The following is a 27,118-nucleotide window of genomic DNA, read 5'->3' as shown; positions in this document are numbered from 1 at the left end:
CAAGCCTGTTCCAAGCTTCATCCCTCTAATAGCCATGTCTAATGCCGTAGCCCTGGATGTTCTGTCTGTAGGGCTAAGGTATCAGCCGCAGGTCAGAAGGTAACGCTCTGTTTACATTGTCATTTCCTAAAGCACTTGTGGTGACCCGCTGGTGTGAAAGTTGACTTTTGCTTGGCCTTTATGGCGTCCCTAAGAATTGACATTAGCCACAGCGGACTGGGTGTGAATGGGGCTGTGGTGGGGGGTCCTGAGGGCCCCCTGCAGGCCCCCCAGCGAGGGCCCCATTAGTCGCGTCATCACAGTTCATTCAAGCAAACTGTAACAGTGTCAGCGATATTTCCACACAAAGACGCACTTCTTTACACAGTCTATAAACATGCTTCCCCCCGGCCAATTCATCGCACGGTGACACCTCTGAAAGAGGCTCTTTACAGGGGCCGTTCTCACTGAGGGGGGGGGGGGGGGGCTATCAGTCAGGCCTTCCTGGTGCCACACAAAGACAGGGTCAGTCGTTAATTTATAACATGGCCCCCCAACTCTGCTCCCAGGCCCCCTACCGGAGCCGCACAAAGCACAGGGAGCACATTCCTGACACATTCACAGCTCACACACACACATAAATGGCTTAGGGCTTATTCAGACTGAAGAGAGTTGCAGTAGAAGCACCGCGACGAGATTTCAACTGACATAATATGTACATAAACTTTTCAGTTTACATTAGCAACGGACTGTCATGTGCCGAGAGAGAATTTGTGGGCTTGACAACAGACATTCTTGCACTGCAGCTTAAATATCCCAGTCACGTTAGCCTATAGTACATCCACTAGCCAGTAAATCGTGCTTACAAAAAAACTGTTCAACTATGCAAGGAACTTTTCGTCTTAACCATATTACACTCTTGCACTATTCAACAATCGTGTGCAGACAATTAAAGGGTTTATTTTCTCTTCCGTACACTCATTGCCTTTTGGGCTTCAAGACAAAAGCAGTTACTGCTAGCTAACGCTAACACGCCTTCATCAAGTAACGTTACGTTAGCCTATCAAAAATGAATGATTCATTCAAATTCAACTCAGCGGCACACTACAAAAGCCAATGCAGAGTCATCCATTGGGAGTGTGATTTTGAGAATTTTGGAGAATGTCAACATTGTGAAGAATGTGCTTCTTGACGTCTGGCTCAATGGGCTAGGGGAGGAACCCTGATGTGACCTGTGACACCCAGGGTTGGCCACCCGCTACCAGCGCCCATCCCACCCAGAAACCCTTCTCCCACCCTACCCAGCTCTCCCAGTTGAGTCATGCCAAAAGGGTGGTTGTGGGGTGTCACGGTCACACAGAGGTTAGAGGATAAACCAACCCAACAACGTCAAACCCAATGACTGGTCAAATCCCACAGCATTTCAAATAGGGACGCAGACAAACCCAGGAAGGAAGGATGTCAGACACTGGATCTGGTGGTGTTGGGTGGACTGGTAAAGGTGGCGATACAAGCCTGTCCAATCTCTTCTCAGCAGTAACTCCCATCTGCCAAATCCAACATGCATGGGAGCCACATCTTACAGCCTGTGAACCTATCATATCGACTCATTTCGGCAGATCTCTATTCCGCAGATACATAACTAGGTAAAATGGTTGTAGACAATATACAGTACACTATACTCATTTACGGTTCTTCAATCCCCATGGCTGCAGAGCTAATAGTGAATGGTGGCTACTTGCTAATGAACTGATTCTATACAGTAGAGACTGACTGGGGGGGAATTAACCCCCTGCTGCCCCCAGGCCTCCCAGGGTGAGGAGGCAGTTCACAGTCACACACTGACACCCCTCTCCACACCACTACCCCCATGAAGGGCTATACTGTATTTGGTCCCTAGCTGAGCTAGCACTGTCCACTAGCCCCTAAACACAACTAGCCACCTAAAGCCTATGCTCTCCTTCAGTCTCTAATGAATTGTGTTGCAAAATTCCAGGAACCTTCAATCAATTCCGTAGATTTGCAGAAATCCCGGTGAGAGGAAAATTCTGGCTCCTGCTTATTTCCTCCATATTTAGGTAATCCGCCAACTGGGATTTGGGAAAAATGTATTGAAAGTTCCTGAAATGTTTCAACCCTACTACTGAATGACATAAGGCAGCAACCACAGTATTCCCTGTGCCACACAAACACACAGGTCATACCAGGTGCTTGCATGCAAACCCAAATAAGCATAAGCACACACATTGAGTCAATCAGATGCTCTTAAAAAAAAAATAATATTCTACTATCACATTATTCACCACACCTCCACTAAAACACTAATTTATCCATTTTGTATAAACATGTACGCACACTACTACTACCCTGTCTAATCAATTTATCCGGCTTTTATTGAGGATCTCTCTGCAATTATTCAGTCCTTCTTCCAGCTGAACATGTCTATTGCCTGGAAACAGGCTCTCCTTTCTCTTCTCTTTCAGCCTGTTGTTCTGGGAAAAGCCTTAAAGGAAACATTTAGATTGGAGGGCTCTTTGAGATGCTCTGACAGTTGACTGATGACCGTCCATAAAATCACAAAGAATTGCTGTATGGTGGCCAGTACGGCCCACTGCTTCCCCCTGGGAAACTAATTGCCCTGAATTGTTAACGGCAACATCATTTTTTTTGCCAATCATTGCTTTTCAATGCCTCGAAAATGAGCATGAAACGAGCCTTTTCAGTGAACAAAACAGTTAAATGTCTCCAATGTTGATCAAATTAACTTCAGCTGTGTGACAATGGACTATATTTGTGTGAAAATAATGGCAGGGGACAAAGGGGGTCTTTATACCAAGATTTCACGGTTGTAATGTAAAACTGTTCTCTCCTGAACCGGACCAGCCACTCAAAGGGAGAGAATAAAAAGGAACACAACTCCAATAAACAAAAGATTTTTAGCTAAAGAAAAAGATTGTGTTGATTTTATCTCATAGCTATCATTTCACATGGTTCTTGGCAGCCTGCTTTCCCATCCTCTTGGCCAGAGCCCTGAATTCTGAATTGGCACAGACTCGGTGTCCTCCTTACATCACCAGTCCTTGGCGAAACTAAGCAAATTAGAGGTCATTTTACTAGATACAGAGTCATATCTATCAATGATATCTACAGATAAAATCTTCTAATGCAGTGGTTTTTATGAAAAACACAATTCCCAAACCAATTTCAGGATCATATATCAAATGGATATTTCCGATATTAAGAACATAGCATCATTTTTGTATATTCCCGCGCACCACGAAAACAAATGTCTTATGTAATGAAGCAATGATGCCAAGCGTCAAGGGAAATATTAATATGAAGGGTTAATAACTTTAGATGCCGTTTGAGGCTCATATCTCAGTTTTCAAAGGGGAAGGCATAGGGGTACAAAAACAGGCAAGGAGGGTATACATTTCAAACAGGACTTTCCCTTCTCTCATGAAGCTGCCGGCCACACATCAGCCAGAGACCGGAGAAGTGCTTTTTTGATGTGACTCAATGGAGAGGTTTGGCTGGCTAAACGCTCTTCCTTCTCAGCATTGTTCCCCGGAGGCCTTGAAGCGCTTTGGAAATAAACACTGCTTAGCAGATAAAAGGGCCACAGAGGAAGGGGCTTATCAGATGTGTTCTCAAAGGGCCGTAAGCTGCATTATTAGCCAGGGCGCTAGATAAGGGAAGGGGCTGAGGTTGGGCCCAGCCACGGAGCTCGCTCCCTAGACTGTCTCGCTGACCAGGCTCCTGCACCAGCAGCCCCTCTGGATCTCAGCTGGTGGTGTCCACTTCCCCTCCTTACCCCCTCCCCACAATGAGAGATTAGAGCTCAGAAAGAGAGAGAAGGGGGAGAGAGGAGGCTTTGGCTATAGATATTCACCCTCTCCCTTTTCCTGCTCTCTTTCTGGGGTAGGAGTCAGAGTTAGGACAATGGCCAAAATGACGGTTCCCAACCGGCCGCTGAATGGGAACACTGTTGGAGGTGGCACTTCATTCAAAGCCGGCCTGGGCACATTGTCCTCCCCGATCGGCCGAGGAGAATGGAGTTCGCTGGTGGCTGCCAAAAGGTTAGCAGCTCCTAATGAAAGGAGCAGCCCATTATGCACTGCCCCTAACAGAGCCCAGGGTCTTTTGTGTGCCCCCCCCCAGCCAGCTTTTTTACTCTCAGGCAGGCCGGATCTGTGCCCAAGTGTTTCCCCAAAGTGAGCGATTGAGGCGCGGTGCCCCCCTTCACCCCCTGCATGGGATACCAGCCTAGTCGGATACATAGGCCTACACCTCTCAAACCCCTTAGGTTACTCCTCCCACCTCCTGAAAAAGGGCAGAAATCCCCTGCCATTGTCACCTTCTAATGATATGTCCCAGGAATTAACAGTGAAGGATACCTTCTGCGCACAAGGGGACTTAGAGGAGAGCGTGGAAACTGCCACTCACCAGCCCAGTGCTATTCACTCTCCACCAGAAAATGCGCCATTTAGCCGTATTTACGAGGCGACTTTTACAAATAAATCAACTTCAAGAAGATGACGAAAGCGTAGAAAATACGGTCAAAACCATCAATGTAAGCAACAAGTTACTTCATTATGCCCATAAATCCAGGTAAATTATGGTTCATATTTTTATTTATTTTTAAAAGCTAACCATTTTCCCAAAACACCCCCCACTTCCCTGTCCATTAAACGCAAAGCATTCTTTCATCAAAACGAAAGCACGAAGGAGGGGGAAAATATTATCTTGGAAATACATAAAACACTACATAAAACTCTAATTCACGAGGTGTCAAAACCCTTGATAATACATGGCGGCCATATGCATGCAGTTATTCAAAGGAGATGAAAGACGCTGTGCATTCAGACTCCATTTCAAATGGTGTGGGGGGGGTCACGTAATGCAGGGCTGCCACGTAGCTTTTATTTGGTGTTAGCATGACCAGGTAAAGAGCAAAGGGCCACTAGAACACTACATCCTCCCTCTCCACTGAAAAAGAATGTCACATAAATCACATTAGCGGGAACGGCTCTCATGTTTTCTTAGTGGGGTCTTTGGGTGCAGGGTGAAGGATTCTCTGCTGGTAGAGAGGTGAGTGTGTTGCTCGGGGTCGAATGGAAAGGAGGGACGGAGAGGACGGTGAGAGGCGATATGGAGAGAATGGGGAACGCAGAGATGGAGAGGATACTGAGAGGAAAGATGGAGAGAATATAGGGAGATAAGATATGGAAAGAGTAGTGGGTGGAGAGATGGAAATAACAGTGAGAGGCTAGATGGAGAAGGGACAGAGAAAATAGTTGCAGAGATAAGATGGCGAGAATAAGGAGGAGCGTGCCAGTCACCTATCTAAGACGAAGCCCAGGGCCTTCTGTCTCGTCCCGGAGTAGACTGAGGGGCTCTTCTCCCAGGCCAGTATGTTGGAGGCATCGTGGAACAAGTGGATGTTGACCAGGTCAAAAGCACTGGGAGGGGACAGAGAGAGACTTATGTTAGTTGGACACCAGGTAATTTCAGTTTGAGACCCCTGAACTACATGACTGACCTCTTGCCCTGCCGACCACTGGTATGGTTGTGTGAATGGAGCAGTGAGATGAATTTGTCTCGCTGCACCACAGGCAGACTGACATGTCCACTTTCCTCCTGGTAGTGCTACTGTTGCTAAGCCCGTCTCATTGATCTACTATATGAATCTCTGTAACGGTTTTTCTCAGAACGTCTCACCTCAAGACGCTTATGCTGTTGACAAACTTCTAAATAAATACGCAAAATGTCTCCCTCACCCTTGTCCCTCTCGGTCATCCTTGGTCCCTCTCCCTCTCTGTCTCTTCCTCCAAGTGCCTGTCTCGAGTCATGCCTGCCTCATTTAGAATGTTACCGTTTCAGCCCTTTTGTTCTCATGTCATCCTTCTATTAGATTACGACCCCCCCCCACCCCTGCGTCCGCCATCCATCCCTCCCCAAACGTTTCTATTCATCTCGCACAGGTTCAATTGTATGTAATGTTTTCTGTCATCTGTCATATGCAACTGCTGACTAACGCGATTATGCCTAATCCAATCCTGGTCCGTTCCTAGCTCGCTGTCGGTTGGGAGAGGGAGCGAAGTCTCTCTCTCTAGGGAAGACTGACTCTACCTCTGTCTATGAAGAACGGACCTGCAAAGCCCCATGGGATATACCCTATGGATAGAGGGGTAAAGCCAACGTGACAGGTACTGCGAGTGATACTGCTAGGCTTTACAGGTAGTCACAGCTGGACGTGACGCTGAAATGCACCTGGATGAAAAGCTGATATTCAATTTGATCCTAAGTGTAGCGTGAGATGTAGCATTAGATGTGCTAGAAACTCACCAGTCAGCCAGAGCCCATCGAGTCCTGATAAAGCCTTTTCTGGACCACTTGCACTGCAACATAGGGAGGATACACATGCAGACTAAACGTTAGCATTGATAGCATGGAATTGAAACTTACTGCAGTGCACCAACAATCTCAACTGGCATACATAGCCAGTGTGGGCTATGACAACGCAAAGACAAACTCTCTTCTGAGAGTTTTTCCATTTCAGTATGATTCTAATCATTACTATACAGCATATCAATTTTCCCTGTATTTACATACAGTGGGGAAAAAAAGTATTTAGTCAGCCACCAATTGTGCAAGTTCTCTCACTTAAAAAGATGAGAGAGGCCTGTAATTCATCATAGGTACACTTCAACTATGACAGAAAAAATGAGAAAAAAAATATCCAGAAAATCACATTGTAGGATTTTTTATGAATTTATTAGCAAATTATGGGGGACAATAAGTATTTGGTCAATAACAAAAGTTTCTCAATACTTTGTTATATACCCTTTGTTGGCAATGACAGAGGTCAAACGTTTTCTGTAAGTCTTCACAAGGTTTTCACACACTGTTGCTGGTATTTTGGCCCATTCCTCCATGCAGATCTCCTCTAGAGCAGTGATGTTTTGGGGTTGTTGCTGGGCAACACGGACTTTCAACTCCCTCCAAAGATTTTCTATGGGGTTGAGATCTGGAGACTGGCTAGGCCACTCCAGGACCTTGAAATGTATCTTACGAAGCCACTCCTTTGTTGCCCGGGCGGTGTGTTTGGGATCATTGTCATGCTGAAAGACCCAGCCAAGTTTCATCTTCAATGCCCTTGCTGATGGAAGGAGGTTTTCACTCAAAATCTCACGATACATGGCCCCGTTCATTCTGTCCTTTACACGGATCCGTCGTCCTGGTCCCTTTGCAGAAAAACAGCCCCAAAGCATGATGTTTCCACCCCCATGCTTCACAGTAGTGTTCTTTGGATGCAACTCAGCATTCTTTGTCCTCCAATCACGACGAGTTGAGTTTTTACCAAAAAGTTATATTTTGGTTTCATCTGACCACATGACATTCTCCCAATCTTCTTCTGGATCATCTAAATGCTCTCTAGCAAACTTCAGACGGGCCTGGACATCTACTGGCTTAAGCAGGGGGACACGTCTGGCACTGCAGGATTTGAGTCCCTGGCGGCGTAGTGTGTTACTGATGGTAGGCTTTGTTACTTTGGTCCCATCTCTCTGCAGGTCATTCACTAGGTCCCCCTGTGTGGTTCTGGGATTTTTGCTCACCGTTCTTGTGATCATTTTGACCCCACGGGGTGAGATCTTGCGTGGAGCCCCAGATCGAGGGAGATTATCAGTGGTCTTGTATGTCTTCCATTTCCTAATAATTGCTCCCACAGTTGATTTCTTCAAACCAAGCTGCTTACCTATTGCAGATTCAGTCTTCCCAGCCTGGTGCAGGTCTACAATTTTGTTTCTGGTGTCCTTTGACAGCTCTTTGGTCTTGGCCATAGTGGAGTTTGGAGTGTGACTGTTTGAGGTTGTGGACAGGTGTCTTTTATACTGATAACAAGTTCAAACAGGTGTCATTAATACAGGTAACGAGTGGAGGACAGAGGAGCCTCTTAAAGAAGAAGTTACAGGTCTGTGAGAGCCAGAAATCTTGCTTGTTTGTAGGTGACCAAATACTTATTTTCCACCATAATTTGCAAATAAATTCATAAAAAATCCTACAATGTGATTTTCTGAATTTCTTTTTCTAATTTTGTCTGTCATAGCTGAAGTGTACCTATGATGAAAATTACAGGCCTCTCTCATCTTTTTAAGTGGGAGAACTTGCACAATTGGTGGCTGACTAAATACTTTTTTGCCCCACAGTACTTGTCTAACCTGAGCCTCATAATATATAACATAAGCCATTTAGCAGACACTTTGATCCTAAGCGACTTAGTCGTGCGTGCATACATTGTTTATGTATGGGTGGTCACGGGAATTTAGTCCACTATACCGTGGTTGCAAGCACCATGCTCTACCAACTAAGCTACAAGAGGACCAGCACTGTCATGACAATGGGAAAACAGTATCACTTCCAAAGTGTTCTAGTGGCCTGACCTAAAGCCACCTGGTCAACCTCCTATAGCCTCACCCCATAGTGCTACTAACTGAGTGAATTACCCGGTCAGGAGTCCCAGCTCTCGCACAGCATATGATTTACCACGAAGCTCGTTATTGAACGAGAGAAAAATTGACGCTGCAACCGTCCTAATATTGAACGCATAAATAAAAAAATAATCCAGGGGCTTTCTGAGCGTCCTAATGGGGAGTTAACCGTGGTGATGAATAAACTAATTATGGCCCAGGTCACATAATTACAAATTGACTCATTTTATTTAAAAACTTAGATGCAAATTTAAAGGCCTGAGAGGTATTTGATTGCATCTCACATCCTTCAATCTGCATTAGTACAAGATTAACTGTATCAAATTGAATTACATTAGCATACTTGAATTAATCTATACCGCCTGGCAGAATGTATGGGCCCAATTATACCCCACTGTCCAATATTGTGTGTGCGTGTGCGCACATGTGTGTTTGAGAAATCGTTTTTCCGTGAACGCATTGCACTCAAATACTTTTGTGATCATTTTAAAAGACAAATAATATAACGAATAGTTTACACGATGTTGTCGTCGAAAATAAAACACATGAGGAAGTACTTCTAGCTTCAACAAAACAAACACAGATGTTTCAAGGATATTGATTCAGTAATCACATTGTGACATTTAGGTGGTAAGAAGAGGGTTGTATGCATCATATATTAACCCAACTTCCTGAGGGAGATTCATGTTTACTGTATATATGTGACGTGTGATATATGTGACAGCATTGTAATGACTTTAATAAAGAGAGGATGAGGAAGATGAGGAAGGGGAGTGAGGAGGCGAGGAGAGGGTGGGCTCCAAACCTGCACTCTTAACGCAGCGCGAAATACATTTCATCTAAAATGTAATTTAAAGAGCCATTAACTACAATCATAACATTTAAATCCATCACTTCCTGTCGTGCAACCTCAGATTGCCCCGTTTCCTCCTCCTATGACTGATTGACCCTTGTCACCTTGTTTGGCTATGGCACCACGCACACACACACGCCCCACGTCACGCTGCACGCATACACCTCCATTCATCAACACACAGTGTTGTCACAAGGGCCTGGGAAATTCACAGACAGGGTGACAACCAACTGCCATGTACCCAATCAAATACAAGAGTGTAATGTCTGCCTAAATGCCTACAGTATGTGTTACAGGGCCAGGAAATCACCTGGGTCCGAGTGATTAAAATGTACATGCCCTATTGCTCTAGGTAAGACAAGTTGAAAAGCCTGGGGGGGGGGGGGGGGGGGGACACAGGCTGAGGGTGAAGGCAGTAAAGTATTGAGGCTGACCTTCCATGGCCAGTGATGGGTCCCCAGACTATGACAGTGATGACCGGCTGTAGAGTGGGTCAGCCATGACAGGCAGGCTCCCAGCCGACACGGGACGGAGAGGCGAGTAGTGGAGAGCGGGCTATGGTGCCATCAAATGGATTCCCCGTTACAGGAAGCGGCACCATAAACTCCCCACTTGTGTCCATTGGAAGTTTTCAGTTCCACTATCAAATGTCACGCTTGTCACGGTGGCACACACACTCCCATCTCCCCAGTCTTTTTCAAATGGATTTGTTGACCTTTCCTATATCTCAGCCGAGGCCGAGACCCCCATCCCCACTCAGACGGGGATCTCTTCAAATAAGAAAGAGGGGTCTTTAGGACTAGGGTGGGTTTTACAGGACTGGAAAGATAAACAACGTGCTCGATTCCACCTTATATCAACTTAGATCGGGTGCTGAATCCTCGTATATAGGACTGGACCAGAGTGTGTGTGGACAAGTTTAACTGCAGTTGTGGGGACCAGAAGGGTCTGACCTACTGGGGACATTTTACCAGTCGCCACAAGGAAAAAAGTGTGTTAGAATTAGGGTTAGGGGTTAAAAGTAAGAGACATTTTGTATGGGAATCAATTGTGTTAGTAAAACAAGACTGTGTGTGTGTGTGTGTGTGTGTGTGCACTTGTGTGGTGGGATTGGGGGGGCGGGGTCTGATTAAAATGTCCCAAACTAGTGTTGTGTAGAGGGTGAAAAAGGACAAGCCCTTTATAGAGACAGTGGAGACCGAGGGGGGGGGGGGGGGGGGGGGGGGGTGGAACGTACAGGGGCTTGGGAAAGGGTTAGGTAGCCAATGGGACAAATCTAGCTGGATTTTCTAGCCCACCTATTTCTCTCAAAATGGATCCTAGCATCTAAGTCTTGGATTGTCTCTGGACCATGGACAGAAACAATACCACTTTCCCATTTAAAGGGACGGTGGCTTGCCATGAAAACTGGAATTCCACGGCTGCCGCATAACCATAATATAAGAGTTTACAAAAGGGTACTGAAAGGGTGTCTGACTGTAGTCCACAACCAATGCTTTTATGAGCAGATGTGTTAGAGAACAAGAAATACAAACTTATATGGACAATGATCACTCCTGTCCAATGGGAAGGGGACCTTAAGGTCTCGGTGGTGTACTTTATTTATATAAGCAAATTACAAATCCTTATGATGGCATTTTTGGGGAGAAGCATTCAGTACAGCACCAAACAAAAAAATACATGCATACATGCATACATGCATACATACATACATACATACACACATACATACATACTTGGGCAAGTTGAAAGGTTTGACGAAACAACAAGAAATGACAGCTCGCCAAATCCATCACATCGATTTGTCAAAATAAATGTGCCTGTTATTTTGTCCAGTTCCTTCTTATTCAGCTTTTCAATGAATATCCCCCCCTCTCCTTTCTCCTCCACTTGAAGCCATAACTCACAGTCTGGGGAGTATGAAGGCAGTGTGTTTTGCATACAGGGAGGGAGGGGTTGTCATTTCAGCAGACTCAACCTAAGGGACTTGAGGTCACAGTAGGGTCCTGTTCACCCCAATTGGGGACATGGAGGTCTACATGGGACAGCAAGGGAGGGTATGTGTGTGACACAAGGTCCGACACACCCACCCACACCGACCAACCCAAGTGCACTCAAATCTAAGAGAAGCAAGGAAATGTTTTTTTTTGTCTCGGTTGCATTGCTGGTCTTTAACCAACGCTGCCACTCAAACAGGGACTGTACCGGCCAAGCCCCTCCCACCACGATGTCATCAGGCCCTCTAAGAGTGACAGTTTATTAATGGTGGACTGTAAAGATAACGCTCAAGTGGAGAAAGAGAGGTGTTACGTCTCCGACGAGCCGCCTAAACTGTCTGCTGCATCACCACTCTATGGGATGTAAAAAATGTAAATCGTATAGATTCCAATGGACGATAACGTGTCTTAACCCATGCTCTCTGTAACTCACATTCTAAGCTCTTGACGAGGCCTTTTTTCTTGTTTATCACGGGTTCATGTGTGTATGCGTGTCTTAGAATTTGGTTCCGCAACACTCAGACCCAGAGCGGTACCCTGCAGAACCCAGTTGGAACCACATTGCGGGGCCTGTGGCGGTCCTTCTTGTCCCAGATCCCATGTTAATAGGATTCCTTAAGGCTGTAGATAGATGGCAAATCCAGGCGGTTTCATCTACTAAAAGACAGCATAAATCACCATGGAAGAAGCGGGGACGAGGCAGGGGTTATCGCGCGCCTGACTTCCTCATGAGATCTCTGCATTAAACCATTAGTGAAATTAATTCATCTTTCATAAGAGGTTTGAGCAGTATTTGTGATCTATGATAACAACCAATTTCTCACTAGCCGGGCGGGGGGACAAAAAAAAAATTGTCAGCCCTGATAGACTACACAAATCTGCTCTTTTTAAATGGGCTAACATTATCTGGAGTGCTGCTCTCGGAAGCATCATCCAAGATTCATAACCCAGCCTCGAAAGAGGAATAAAGAGAAAAAATAGGAATAAATCAGGGAGCAAACTTTTCTCTTCTATGTGCTCGCTTTTAGCGCTGCTCCCGGGTTTTGTTTTGTTTTTCCACTCGTCTTCGTAACTCACCGAACACCGCTTTCTTGTCATAATTGTAAACGACTTCACGCCTCAATCGACGTAATTGGTTTTAGATCATCTGCGAATATGGCAAACTGGGGAACTCCAAGGTGGGGTGGAAGAGAGTGAGTGTGTGTGTGTGTGTGTCTGTGTGTCTGTGTGTCTGTGTGTGTGTGTGTGTGTGTGTGTGTGTGTGAGAGAGAGAGAGAGGCAGAAATTGGGAGACTGCGTCTGTGAAAGGCCGTATCCATCTCCTTTGCATATATTTGAGGAGGCGGCCGGTGGAGCGCGGTTGACAGATGAGCGGGGAGTATGGGGATGACACGCGGGCGGTCACGCTCTTTATTACTATATCAGCACAGCGCGACGCTACCTTATGATGTGGACCAAGCAGAGGAACCCACAGAACGAACAGACAGACACAGGCTGCATTACAAAGCACGGCAAACAACCAAATTAAATATTTTGCAATGCTGCCATCTCATTCTTTCACTGTTCAACTGAGCCTTGTAATAAATTCGCTTTTTGAGGGAACGTAAACTAAAGAAAAAATTCTGAAACCGAAATAACTGTCTTTTGTGAAAATGCTAAATAGTAAAGGAAAGTACTCCATAGATAAAAATAACACACTGCCAAAAATGTGTAATAGTACCAATAGTCATATGTTTAACATGTTTTATAAAACATATAGAGTTGAAGTCGGAAGTTTACATACACCTTAGCCAAATACATTTAAACTCAGTTTTAATCCTAGTAATAATTCCTGTCTTAGGTCAGTTAGGATCACACCTTTATTTTAAGAATGTGAAATGTCAGAATAATAGTAGAAAGAATGATTAATTTCAGCTTGTATTTCTTTCATCACATTCCCAGTGGGTCAGAAATTTACATTCAATCAATTTGTATTTGGTAGCATTGCCTTTAAATTGTTTAATTTGGGTCAAACTAACTTTGGGTAGCCTTCCACAAGCTTCCCACAATAAGTTGGGTGAATTTTGGCCCATTCCTCCTGACAGAGCTGGTGTAACTGAGTCAGGTTTGTAGGCCTCCTTGCTCGGAACACACGCTTTTTCAGTTCTGCCCACATACTTTCTATAGGATTGAGGTCAGGGCTGTGTGATGGCCACTCCAATATATTGACTTCGTTGTCCTTAAGCCATTTTGCCACAACTTTGGAAGTATGCTTGGGGTCATTGTCCATTTGGAAGACCCATTTGCGACTAAGCTTTAACTTCCTGACTGATGTCTTGAGATGTTGCTTCAATATATCCACATAAATGTCCTCCCTCATGATGCCCTCTATTTTGTAAAGTGCACCAGTCCCTCCTGCAGCAAAGCACCCCCACAACATGATACTGCCACCCCCGTGCTTCACGGTTGGGATGGTGTTCTTTGGCTTGTAAGACTCCCCCAAGCCTTCCCCTCCTCCAAACATTATGGCCAAACAGTTCTATTTTTGTTTCATCAGACCAGAGGACCTTTCTCCAAAATGTACGATCTTTGTCCCCATGTGCAGTTGCAAACCGTAGTCTTTTTTATGGCGGTTTTGGAGCAGTGGCTTCTTCCTTGCTGAGCGGCCTTTCAGGTTATGTTGATATAGGACTCGTTTTACTGTGGATATAGATACTGTTGTTCTGGGATTGATTTGCACTTTTCGCACCAAAGAATGTTCATCTCTAGGAGACAGAACACGTCTCGTTCCTTAGCGGTATTTTTTATTTTACCTTTACTTAACTAGGCAAGTCAGTTAAGAACAAATTCTTATTTTCAATGACGGCCTAGGAACAGTAACCGCCTTCTTCAGGGGCAGAATGACAGATCTGTACCTTGTCAGCTCGGGGATTTGACCTTGCAACCTTTCGGTTACTAGCCCAACGCTCTAACCACTAGGCTACCCTGCCACCCCATGATGGCTGCGTGGCCCCATGGTGTTTATACTTGCGTACTATTGTTTGTACAGATGAACGTGGTACCTTCAGGCATTTGGAAATTGCTCCCAAGGATGAACCAGACTTTTGGAGGTCTTGGCTGATTTCTTTTGATTTTCCCATGATGTCAAGCAAAGAGGCACTGAGTTTGAAGGTAGGCCTTGAAATACATCTACAGGTACACCTCCAATTGATTCCAATTAAGTAAATTAGCCTATCAGAAGCTTCTAAAGGCATGACATCATTGTCTGGAAGCTGTTTAAAGGCACAGTGAACTTAGTGTATGCACAAAGTAGATGTCCTAACCAACTTGCCAAAACTATAGTTTGTTAACAAGAAATTTGTGGAGTGGTTGAAAAACGAGTTTTAATGACTCCAACCTAAGTGTATGTAAACTTCCGACTTCAACTGTACCTACTTTTGAAAATATTATGCAACATAAATCATTTCGATATGAAAAAAATTCAAATACCAAGCGGCGCAAAAAGTTTTGCAAGTCCCAAAAATTGTGCATTGTGAAATTTAGAAAGTAAATGTTATATATATATTTTTAAGTATGAGCTATCACCAATTTGTTTTCAGCTCTTGCAATACCTACTGCATTATGGAGACTAAATGCAACCACCCAAAATGTATTGTCAAGCTCCATGCCTTGCCAAAGTCATAAATTATCTTTCTTTAAGATGGCAACGTCATGTCACATTGCCGTGTAGTGTCCATTACTGACAGCACTACTGTATTTCAGGATGCAGTAGAGGACGAGAGACAGTCCCACTCAGTCACTACAGCAACAGTGAAGTGATACACACCTCAGGGAAGTAGTCCTGAGGAAACTTCTCCTTCTCCAACATGGGTGTGCTCTCTAGTGTGTCTGAGTAGATCTCTTTCCCAACCACCTTCTTGAATTTCTTGGCTAAGGGGAAGAACACAGACAAAGAAAGCCAAAGAGGACATATTAATACAAGACCCAAGACAAGCTAGTCGTTTAAGAGGCCATGATTCGCAGTCCAAACCTACTAATGTAGTTTAACCTACTAAGCCGTTTTGAAGAACTAGATGAAGTCATGCGTGCATAAATCCAGGGCTTCATCAGGCTACTACTCCACCTGCTGGTTGTAAGTGGAAGTATCTATAGAGGTTCTCCTGCACAGATTCTCCACACCTACCCAGTCTAAGATCAGGTTGTGTGTTGTACTTACACGGAGGACTTAGACGATCCAATGTTGAGGCGATCCAAATAGCGCCGGGATGGGCAACTTTGATGGGTGGGGGGGGGGACCACAAAACTGAATTCACCATGAGGGGCAGCCAGAGCAGGCACCAGACTTTTGGGGGCCCTACGTTACATTTTGTTGGGGCAATTTGCTGTGGAAATGACACCTTGTGTATTCTATATATTCTAACTCAACAGGAAGTTGAGATATATAAAAGAAACAGTTTTCTGGGGGAGATTGATCTGCGGGCCTACAAAATGGGGGGCCCCCCCCCAATCCATGAAACAGCGTGATGCTGTGACCTATACGCATAAGATCAGTGTCAGAGATCTTGAACTAAATGAAGGTTCCTAGAACTAAAGGGTCTTCCTCTCGGATCAAAGGTGAGTATGTTTTACATGGCGCGATGCCCTTTAGTTACACTAAGTTAGAAACATTCAAAAGGCGGAAAATATCTGAGGTCAAAACGGTTTGGCATGGCAAAGATCTGACACTGATCCTATCAGTATGGGTATGGGTCATGGCCTCTGCATAAGTACAAAACATAACCTGAACTGGGGTCAGAGCCTAAAAACGTCTTTCACAGTCATGTGACATCTGGAACCGTTTCCATGAGGAGTCTCAGAGTAGCATGGCTGATCTAGGTTCAGTTTTAACTAGATTATAATGAATGGACAGGGGGGGGACGTGATCAGCAATCCTACTCTGAGACGCTTAATGGATTAATATGGATCCTGGCAAATGTGGCATAGTTCTTTACCAAGGAAGTAGATGAAACAATTGATGTTTGCTACAAAGTTAACATTTTTTATTCAGTCCAGTAACATCTTGTACAGTGTGAATGAGCTCATTCTGGACATATCCTAATCCCATGTAAGAGAAGCATGTTGTTTTCCAGGTGGTTTGATGGGTGAAGGTGAGGGTGCGTGCGCGCGTATATGCCTGCTTATGTGTGTGCGTATCCATGTCCGCATGCATGTGTGTGTCCTCTCGCCTTCCCCCCTCGCCCTGTCCTTCATTGGGGGTGAGTGCATGGTGCTAATGCTGACTCTGGTGTAATGGGAACGACGTTGTGGCTCCACATCTATATCCCCTCTTTAATTAGCCTGGCCGCCGGGCCCCTGGCCCTCTGACACCCCGGGCTGATGAGAGCGCCGTAACTGTCCAATAACCTCTGTACACAATTACCGTGGAGCCCGAAATCTCATGAATTAAATTCTAATATTAATAAGCATTACCATTCTATCGCTCACTTTACATTATCTTCCCCAGTCAATGTCAACTGTACTGGTTTTGATGGAAGCGGTGATGGGCCGTGTAGGGTGTTATACGGAGGGGGGGGACTGTGAGAGAGCAGGAGCGGAGATTTCATTGGGGGGGGGGGGGGGGGGGGGGACTCACCTTTGAAATCAAACTGCTGGATGTTTTTCAATGATTCGTGAAGAAAGTAGCAACTTCCTAGTGCCTGGAAGAGAAAAAGAGAGGGTATGAGATTTGGGAGAAGTGTTCACCCACCATTCAGTCAAAGACGATTGGAAAATAACAAACCACAAAATATTACTGCGCAATAGAAATAAAGATTGGTTCCAGGTAGTACGAAGCTCCAGTCATTTGTAGAGTTTTGATGTGGAGGGCAACAAGGTATACACTAACCATCCCAGGCAACAGATCACACCACTATTTCCCCACAGCAGATATTGAATGAAAACCGTCAATGGAATATACTAGAAATATAAGTAGTGTGTTGTATACTATCAGTGTAGGGAACTATCAGTACAGTGCAGTGCATTCAATACAGAGTCCTCAGACCCTACACTTGGTACAAGGCTTCGATGTGAAGAATAAATCATTCCAGTTTATCAAAGGACACATTCAGATGGACTTTGGAACAACCAAAGATCTACTTTAATAGGATGGATTAAAATTGTAATTTCTGAAAGAACAATCAAATCACAAAGCTTCCCCAGTCTGTAGACAACCCAAACAAGCTCACTGAGGGAAAATAAATACAATGCAGGGGATCTGATGCAGTTCACAGTCCACTACACCACGACATGCTTTCTCCGTGCTTTTTACTATACATCCAGGCAGTAGAGGAAAAGACTGCTCTTAGTCCTCTGGGTCTTTGAGATAGTGAGCCCTCAGCCCTTGCTTGAGGGTTATTTGGTCATTGCTCCTGCTACCTACAACCCTCCTTTCTCTTCCTACACTGCAGCACACAAAGCATGGAGAGGAAAAGAGAGGTTAGAAAGAGATATTAGGGAGAGAAGAAGAAGAAGAGAGAGAGGCTGAATGACAACACAAACGTGTGATAGCGAGAGTGTGTGTGAGAGAGCAACAGAGGGAGAAACTCCCAAAATACTGCAGTAGACCAGTTAAGTCATGTGCAGGTAGTGGACTGGGTAGCGGTGGGACAAGGAAGGGCACATGAGATGCAGAGAGAGAGGGACAGAGAGAGGCATACGTCTCCCTAGAGGGGAGAAGACGGACACCAGCGGGAGAGAGGGGGCGAGGATAGCAGGATTTGGTGCCGTTGTCCTTTGAGGCGCGGAGCAGACGCCCTCACTGGCATGGGGGGGGGGGGGGGGGCTCGCCGGCCCGGCCCTGCATTATTTATGAGTGCCGGGACATCTTGAGATTAAACATAGGCTGATTTGTCGAAAGCACAAACATGAGGTCCTGCCCATCTCCTTGACACGGAGGTTCATCCAACGGAAAACACTGTCGCACATTTAATTGACGAGAACAGTGGCTGGTGACCCAGACCCACCGCTGCGCACTGCTCCTTCCTTCAATCTTCCTCCCTCATTTTTCTGAAGGACAGAAAAGTGAGGGATGGAGGAAAAAGCGGGTGGACTCAAGGTCAACTTTCTCCACAGCAGCAGGGCGGCTGCCATGACGGGCACCGTTTATTTGTCTTAGCTTTTCTTTATGCTACTTTTCACCTTAAACTGCCACTGACAGAGTGAGAGCGAGAGAGGGGGACATGAGGGGGAGAAACTGTGCTAGATGTCAAAATGACACTACTGTTATTGTTTTTGCTGCTGCTTATTTTTTATTTGGTATCGATCCAGAATAAATAGTAATAAATAGGCTTGGGCGATATACCGTACACTGGGGTAATTCAAAAAAACAGACAGTCTGATTTTGAATACCGTTCCCCAAAAATATTGTTGTTTTATTACATTTTGGGGGGTTGGTCTCACCCCCGTCTCGCACCCCCGTCTCGCAGTGCTATACCACTGCTTAAGTTAAGTAAGCTAAGTATAACTATAAGAAATCAAAGATGTGTCAAATCAATTATATCCAGCTAACGGGTCCAGCGTGCATTTGGTTTCCTAGCTTGCTAACTGTAGCTAGATGTCTAGACAAAGCTTCTTGGTTACAGCAGAGACATTCAATCCCCTCCTGGATGAAGATCCCCTGTACCTAAATTGTTTTGTGCGTAAACATATATTTTTGAAATAGCGGCCCTTGTTACCTTGTTACCTTGTTACCACACATGAGGTAATAGCGTATATCCCGGTATGGTACAGAAACGGTATGACCTGGATACCACACCACCCTAGTAATTAAACTAAAATAGAAAAAGGTTCAGTCTAAAATATATGACTTCCACTCAATTAAACTCAGTAAAATTCTTACAATTTCTAAAGCACCTGATTTATGTTCATATACGCAAACATTATAACAAGATCTAGGTCTAGCCTATAGTCAACAGAGAACCAAAATGGAATCGAAAAAGGACTGGATTTGCTTGTTTAGTGAACAGGTATGGGCCTAAGCAACATAATAACTCATAGTCCAACTAGCTGCACGCTCATAAATGCTCAGTGGACATCGATTACTCCACAAAACTCAGCGAATGCGACCGTCCAAAATAGAATTGATATGATGACTTTAAACAAATCGCAATGAATCAAACTTCAAATAAATGATAAACAATTGTGCCTAAGTGGCTATCTGTGTAATCACGAAAAATCTACTTAACCTCTAGCCTAATAAATATTTATTTGGCATCAGGGTTCAAAACACCCGACAGGCTAGTTTTATGCTCCCCCCAGCCTCAGGCACTCTTCATGAAGAACCTATTATTAGTGGGCTGCAATTAATCCATTTGTCTCTGGACATGACAGGCTCAAAATATTAATTAGAGACCGACTGCGCCGACAGGATATGCTTATCTTTTACCAGTGGCTTTACAATGGCCTGTGTCAAGTGTACGTTTGTCACGTCCTACTTCATTGATTAGCTGCCAGATTCACTTGAAATAATTAAAAGTATATTTTACATATTTATAAACCCCACTGTCACGACCGCTACTTAATTTTCCATTAGTAAAATGTACTCTAAGTGTGACTGGCGAGGGCCAGGGCGAGCTAGGGGGAAAGAGTAATTGCCATAATTGTAGACAGAAAGACAATGACCGCTCCATAAAAGCCAGGTTTTATTGCCCAAACTGGCAATGCTATCTCTTATCGGGAGTCGTATAGGCCACACCACTGTGACTAGATAAGCACACTTACACAATGGAAGCTGTATCAGTGTGTGTGTGTATGTGTGTTCAGGGACATAATCAGGGTTTTAGTGAGGTCCGGAAGAGGGGAGGGTGGGGGGGGGGGGTCGTCTCCGAACCATATTTTTTTTTCGAAGTCGAAGCTCATTTACTGCCTTTCTGTTCAATTAAAAAACTTTTATATACTTATTTGGAGAACAGCAAAAACGAACAAAAATGACCCCAGCCATTATCACCTTGGCTGTTGTAGGTTAATTCACCAAAGTCAATATACAAACACAAGGCCTATTAAGACTCCAGTGGGCGATTGAGATGAGACGAACAATCATCGATATAAACGAAAACATGACATTTTATTATTTGTATTTTGATTGCATTTCAATGTAGGCCTATAGGGAAGATAGGACATGTGTAAATGTTCATATTGAAACATACCTTTTTTTTCCTGAGTTCCTAACGTGTTTGATAAGATTAGTATTGATTTTCTCAGGGGACCGCACATGGGGCCCAACCCCAAGTTTGGGAACCACTGTACAAGCCTCTCTCTCTGCTTTCTTTCATTCTCTCTCTCCTCTGCTTCCTCCTGCATACATTGCAGCCTACCTCAGCCTCACCGCTGTGTGACACATCACTGTCTGTCTGTCTGTCTCAGTAGCCTGCTCTCTGTAAAGCAAAGTTATTGTGAGAACTTGGTAGTGAACAGGTGTCCTTCCTAATCCAGTTGCCGGAGAGGAAGGAAACCACTCAGGCATTTCACAATGAGGCCAATGGTGACTTTAAAACAGTTACAGAGTTTAGTGGCTGTGATAGGAGAAACTGAGGATGGATAACGTTGAAGTTACTCCACAATACAAACCTAATTGACAGTGAAAAGGAAAACCTGTACAGAATAAAATATCTCCAAAATATATATCCTGCTTGCAATAAGGCACAAAAGTAACTAAAAATGTGGCAAAGCAATTCACTTTTTGTCCTGAATACAAAGGATTATGTTTGGGGCAAATCCAATAAAAACACATTACTGAGTGCCACTCTCCATATTTTCAAGCCTAGTGGTGGCAGCATCATGTTTATGGGTGTGATTGCAATCATTAAGGACTGGGGAGTATTTCAGAATATTCAAAAATGAGAATGCCAAGCTGTCATCAAGGCAAAGGGTGATTTGTTTAACACTTTTTTTAGTTACTATATGATTCCATATGTGTTATTTCATAGTTTTGATGTCTTCACTATTATTCTACAATGTAGAAAATAGTTGAAAAAATAAAGAAAAACCCTGGAATGAGTTGCTGTGTATAAATATACAGTACCAGTTAAATGTTTGAGTTCGGATTGGTCTGAACTCTATAATATGAGCTGGTCAGTATGGGTAGGCAATCCTTTCTAACACAGTTTTTTTTTAAAGAGATCACGTAGTAGAAATGCACAAGTGTTGCTCTCCACTTTCTGGAGGACCGAGTTTTGAAATCAGTAGAATTCGAGTATGATAGCTAAGGGGATGGAGAATATGATTGCAAATATGCAGACGAGAACACACAGAAGGCTGCTGTATAAAACACCTGTCTCCGGATTACATCTTCAAACTAAGGGCAACCATGGCATCCGTGACAGAGAGGGAGAAGCGTCCATCCATGTATACAGGTAAGAGTCTAGCTAGCTACATTTTTAGATGCACATTTCTAATTGTCAGAAAATCATTTTAATTTGAAGTTATTGTACTGTTAGCTAGCTAGCGTTATGTGTATGATCTGTGTAGTAATATTATTCGTATCAGAGCCATTTGCATTGCTAGCTTGCATTGCTAGCTTTAGCTTGCTAACATTGAAGCTGGTTGGTTAGCTACCTGCAGATTCATGCAGGGGTGTAAAGTTGAGTTGGGATTATGGTTCATTGTTTAGCTAGCTAGCTACATGTCTTAACAAAAAGACTCCACTATGCAAGTAACTATAGAACTTCAGTAACTTCAATAGAATGTTCATGATGTCACTGCAACAACTGTCGATAGCAGTAGCTGGTAAATTCACTTTGGCTATCTACTCCGATTTCAGAACACTCGTCTTAGTGTGCCAGAGCGTAGAATAACTGACAAATTTACAAACGCTCAACACTCGTTGAACATGGCCAGTGTCAGTAAACGGCAAAAAAGCGTAATACATTTTTTGGCCACCAGCACAGTTGCAGTCACCAATGCTCTGGATAACATACAAACAGCCTAACCAGATCTGCTAGGGCGAGTAAAATGGTCAGAGTGAGCTGTTCTCTCATTTGTGTCTGGAAGTAGCTTGCTAGCTTGGCTGCTGCTGTTAGGTCAGAACGCTCGGATCAACCCTACTTTTCGGCCAGAGCGAAGCGCTCTGAGTTTACGAACGCCCAGAGCACACTCCGGCACTCGATATTACATTTCCGAACACACCCCGTGGTTTAAGCCAGACTTTAGTCTTGAAATCTTTGGTTGTTTAGTACATAGCCTCACATGTGACTCCTTAAAGAGATGAGTGGGGCTAAAGCTTTTAAGCAGGTATGAACGATGCTGAATGGGTGTAGACAAAGAAGAGCTCTCCAGTAGGTACAAAAGAAATTCTCAAAAGTGAGGTTTATCAACTTTAAAGCAGAATTACTTTCCCTTTGTTCAACTGTAGTGTATGATACACAATTTTCTATCTCGGAGTCTCTACTTTTATCCAATGTAAAAAAGTTTGCTACATAAGACTAAATCGAGCCGGTCGGTCACATATGTAGTCACGGCCCTGTGTGTGTGACAGAGAGAAAGAGCGATTGAGAGAGAGAGAGCAGCACACAGACAGTTGACATTTCCAAAAACCCCAGTAGATAGGGGCTGGAGAGTTGAGAGATCCAGAAGCCTGCATAGTCTGTTTCACTGAGTGCTATATCGATACTCTGCTGCAGAAATTAGTTATAGTAGATGAAAAGAAGTACGGAATCAGTGACCTCTAATGGATTTTCAGCATTTAATGTGAAAAATGAGCCATAAAGCAAACATAAAAGTAATAATTTTTCTCCATTCCGCCCTGAGGAGCACAGTCTGTCCCAAGAGAGTAGCCTCAACACACTCCCGTGTCACCAGTGTCACTGTGCACTACCATACTATCCTCAAGCCACCAGCGATGCAATGCACTGAATCTCCTGATGAGCATTTTGAGACTGTGACAGAGAGACACACACACACACAACTATTTTAGGAGCCCGTAATAAAGTAAGACGGATAAGGAGAGTTCCAAACAGGGACAGCATGGATAGTGCTCACTACCGTCAGAGGGACAGTTAAAATGGGACCGGTGTTATCTATGACAGTGGATGGCTGTAGCGTACCTGCTCTGGGAGCTAAGGATGGCTTATCTCCATGGGGTTTCTATGACATTTTATTTTTCCGGTCTAAAATATTGTGCCCTCTCGTTCCAGGTTGGGCCAAATGAAATGTGGGAATGGGCAGTTCAGCTTTCCCAACAGCAGCTGTGTCAGTCTCCTCGCAAATAAATCCCTGGAGTCCCCTCATCTGTCAAGTCACGGGAATACACACAATCACACAGACATCATATACAGTTGACGTCAGAAGTTTACACACACCTTAGCCAAATACATTTAAACTCAGTTTTTCACAATTCCTGACATTTAATCCTAGTAAAAATTCCCTGTTTCAGGTCAGTTAGGATCGCCAGTTTATTTTAAGAATGTGAAATGTCAGAACAATAGTAGAGAGAATGATTTATTTGAACTTTTATTTCTTTCATCACATACCCAGTGGTTCAGAAGTTTACATACACTCAATTAGTATTTGGTAGCATTGCCTAGCATTGTTTAGCTTGGGTCAAACGTTTCGGGTAGTCTTCCACATGCTTCCCACAATAAGTTGGGTGAATTTTGGCCCATTCCTCCTGATAGAGTTGGTGTAACTGAGTCAGGTTTGTAGGCCTCCTTGCTCGCACACACTTATTCAATACTGCCCACAAATTTTCAATAGGATTGACGTCAGGGCTTTGTGATGGCCACTCCAATACCTTGAATTTGTTGTCCTTAAGCCATTTTGCCACAACTTTGGAAGTATACTTGGGGTCATTGCCCATTTGGAAGACCCATTTGCGACCAAGCTTTAACTTCCTGACTGATGTCTTGAGATGTTGCTTCAACATATGCACAATTTTTCTTCCTCATAATGCAGATCTATTTTGTGAAGTGCACCAGTCCCTCCTGCAGCAAAGCACCCCCACAACATGATGCTGCCACTCCCTTGTTTCACGGTTGGGATGGTGTTCTTCGGCTTGCAAGCCACCCCCTTTTTCCTCCAAACATAACGATGGTCATTATGGCCAAACAGTTGTATTTTTGTTTCATCAGACCAGAGGACATTCACAAAAAAGTACGGACTTTGTCCCCATTTGCAGTTGCAAACCATAGTCTGGCTTTTTTATGGCGGTTTTGGAGCAGTGGCTTCTTCCTTGCTGAGCGGCCTTTCAGGTTATGTCGATATAGGACTCGTTTTACTGTGGATATAGATATTTTGTACCTGTTTCCTCCAGCATCTTCACAAGGTCCTTTGCTGTTCTTCTGGGATTGATTTACACTTTTTGCACCAAAGTACATTCATCTCTAGGAGACAGAACGCGTCTCCTTCCTGAGCGGTATGACAGCTGTGTGGTCCCATGATGTTTATACTTACGTACTATTGTTTGTACAGATGAACGTGGTACCTTCAGGCATTTGGAAATTGCTCCCAAGGATGAACCAGACTTGTGAAGGTCTACAATTTTTGGCTTATTTTGATTTCCCCATAATGTCAAGCAAAGAGGCACCGAGTTTGAAGGTAGGCCTTGAAATACATCCACAGGTACACCTCCAACTGAATCAAATTATGTCAGTTAGCCTATGAGAAGCTTCTAAAGCCATGACATAATTTTCTGGAATTTTCCAAGCTGTTTAAAAGCACAGTCAACTTCGTGTATGTAAACTTCTGACGCACTGGAATTGTGATACAGTGAATTATAAGTGAAATAATCTGTCTGTAAACAATTGTTGGAAAAATGACTTGTGTCATGCACAAAGTAGATGTCCTAACCGACTTGCAAAAACTATATTTTGTTAACAAGAAATTTGTGGAGTGCTTGAAAAACGAGTTTTAATGACGCCAACCTAAGTGTATGTAAACTTCTGACTTTAACTGTTGCTTACGCACATACATGTGCACGCACAACGACAACACGTACACATAAATAGAGTCTTTAGATGTAAAAGGTCAGTGAGATATGCTGTCATGATGGAACGGTGTTGCCATGCATCAAAAGCACAGGCAAGCCACAGTCGCTCATACGCTAGGTGCCTGAACATGGATACTGACTAATCTAATGGGTACACAATTCACTCATTGGTTGCCATGCAGACAGTCTTCAACCAACCTCACACTATATTATCCAACACCCCAAAGATACTGTAATTAAACAAGATTGCACCACAACGATAGTTACTCAATGCATGATGTCTATAATGAACACTTAGCGTCGCATTTGACACGTAAGACCTACTTTGAACAAGCAATACATTCTATGGCGTTACTTCAACGGTTATCCCGACCAGACAGGGCGCAATGAGAGAGCTAGACCACTTGATATTCAAGGACCAGGCTTACTTGTGCGCCTTGTGTGAGGGGAAGCTCTGCACAAATCTCCAATACTGCACAAACAAGCTGTTTGTCATCCTCTGCAATGAAAACACCCCGGGCAGGAGAAAGCGTCAATAGAGAAGGCTTGCTTTTCAGCAGAGAAATACAGATTGAGACCGCTTTAGTACTTTTACCCCCCCCCCCCGGCGCTGCCATACGTGTTTGCGAAGCACCACTCACAGTCCAATTGATTGAGTATTCAGAGTATTGAGCCACAGTGTCTATTATTCATCGTCTGGTGGAAGGCCTGACTGGATACACAGACAAAACTCTCATTAAAAGTTATTCTGTCACTTCCTCTTATTTGAAAAAAAGGCTGAATGTTTAGCCATCGATCATTTCCGCAAAGCAGCCCTTGTCAATGGGGGGGAGAGCGTTTAGAAGACGGTGGTGCCATAGGTATTTGGCCCGTGATGCGTACACACATCTCACAGGGGGATCTTGCAAAGAAATACAAGGGTGCCATTCTTTTAAGGCAATGCATTGTTCTTAGGATTCATCCATCTTTATTTATCCAGCTAAGTCATTGAGAATAGACGATCTTCTTGAAATGCCCACAAATTGCTTTTTCTTAGGTCACACTTTATATTCCATAGGGCCAGAGATATTCCATCTTTTTCCAGAGTAGCAACCAAAGTAACTACCTTCTTCTTAAGTATGTTTGGGGAAATTAGAATTAACAACGGTATGGAATTACAAGTACTAACACACTTATTGCACAGCAATGACATAAGTTAACACTATAAGGGGGTAAGGGATCTTCAACATTCCAGGGATAAGTGAGCAGAAAAACGGGAAATGTGTTGATTGTTTGAGCCTATAATTGCTTTAAATTGTCTACAAAACCTGTCTCAGAGAGTCTAGACCCCTGTGCTTTGAAGGGAACTGAGCTGGGTAACTTCTAGAAAGCAGAAAGCAGCCCCTGCTCATTGTTCTAAGATCCAACCTGGAAATTGGAGTGGCATGCACACATGATTGATCTCCAAATCCACTGATTTTATTTTCTTTTGAAGAAAATATTATGGATGGGTCTAAACAAGGACGTAATTGGCCAAACCCACAGCAGCGGCCTGACCTGCCAACAATCAGGCCCCGATCCCAAGGTTGGCTGCCTCCCTAGGAAATATTGTGCATTCATTTCATTTAGTCTCCCCTCCAACATCCAATGGTTGAAGTTAATTAAATTGCTTGTCCATTGTGTTCATCCACTTCCAAAGTTAATGATATTGTGCCTGGGAATTAAAGAGCATTTTATAAAACGCAAGGGATGGGAGCTGGCAGGCACTACATTGGCCATTTGAACCTTGTCAGTCCTCAGGCTGGTGGACCCTCTAATTAGCGCTGAAATGGATGCTTCCATCTGCCAATTTCCTGCCACGCTCATCAGTCGTAGCAGTCGC

General features: G+C 44.0%; 1 protein-coding gene across 2 annotated transcripts in view; it reads right to left on the bottom strand.

Moving 5' to 3' along the window:
* Positions 1 to 27,118, bottom strand: part of LOC129853084 (inositol polyphosphate-5-phosphatase A-like) — a 204,860-nt gene that overhangs the window by 65,667 nt on the left and 112,075 nt on the right. For both annotated transcript variants that reach the window (XM_055918782.1, XM_055918773.1), the window contains exons 5-8: positions 16,933 to 16,996; positions 15,127 to 15,230; positions 6,328 to 6,380; positions 5,322 to 5,441 (exon numbers count right to left, since the gene is read on the bottom strand). In XM_055918782.1, coding sequence (XP_055774757.1) covers positions 5,322 to 5,441; positions 6,328 to 6,380; positions 15,127 to 15,230; positions 16,933 to 16,996 — 341 coding nt within the window. The remainder of the gene's footprint in view (positions 1 to 5,321; positions 5,442 to 6,327; positions 6,381 to 15,126; positions 15,231 to 16,932; positions 16,997 to 27,118) is intronic.

The sequence above is a fragment of the Salvelinus fontinalis genome, chromosome 1 (genome assembly GCF_029448725.1).
Source record: "Salvelinus fontinalis isolate EN_2023a chromosome 1, ASM2944872v1, whole genome shotgun sequence".
In the NCBI taxonomy this organism is placed as follows: Eukaryota; Metazoa; Chordata; class Actinopteri; order Salmoniformes; family Salmonidae; genus Salvelinus; species Salvelinus fontinalis.
This window is presented reverse-complemented; position numbering and strand designations above follow the sequence as displayed.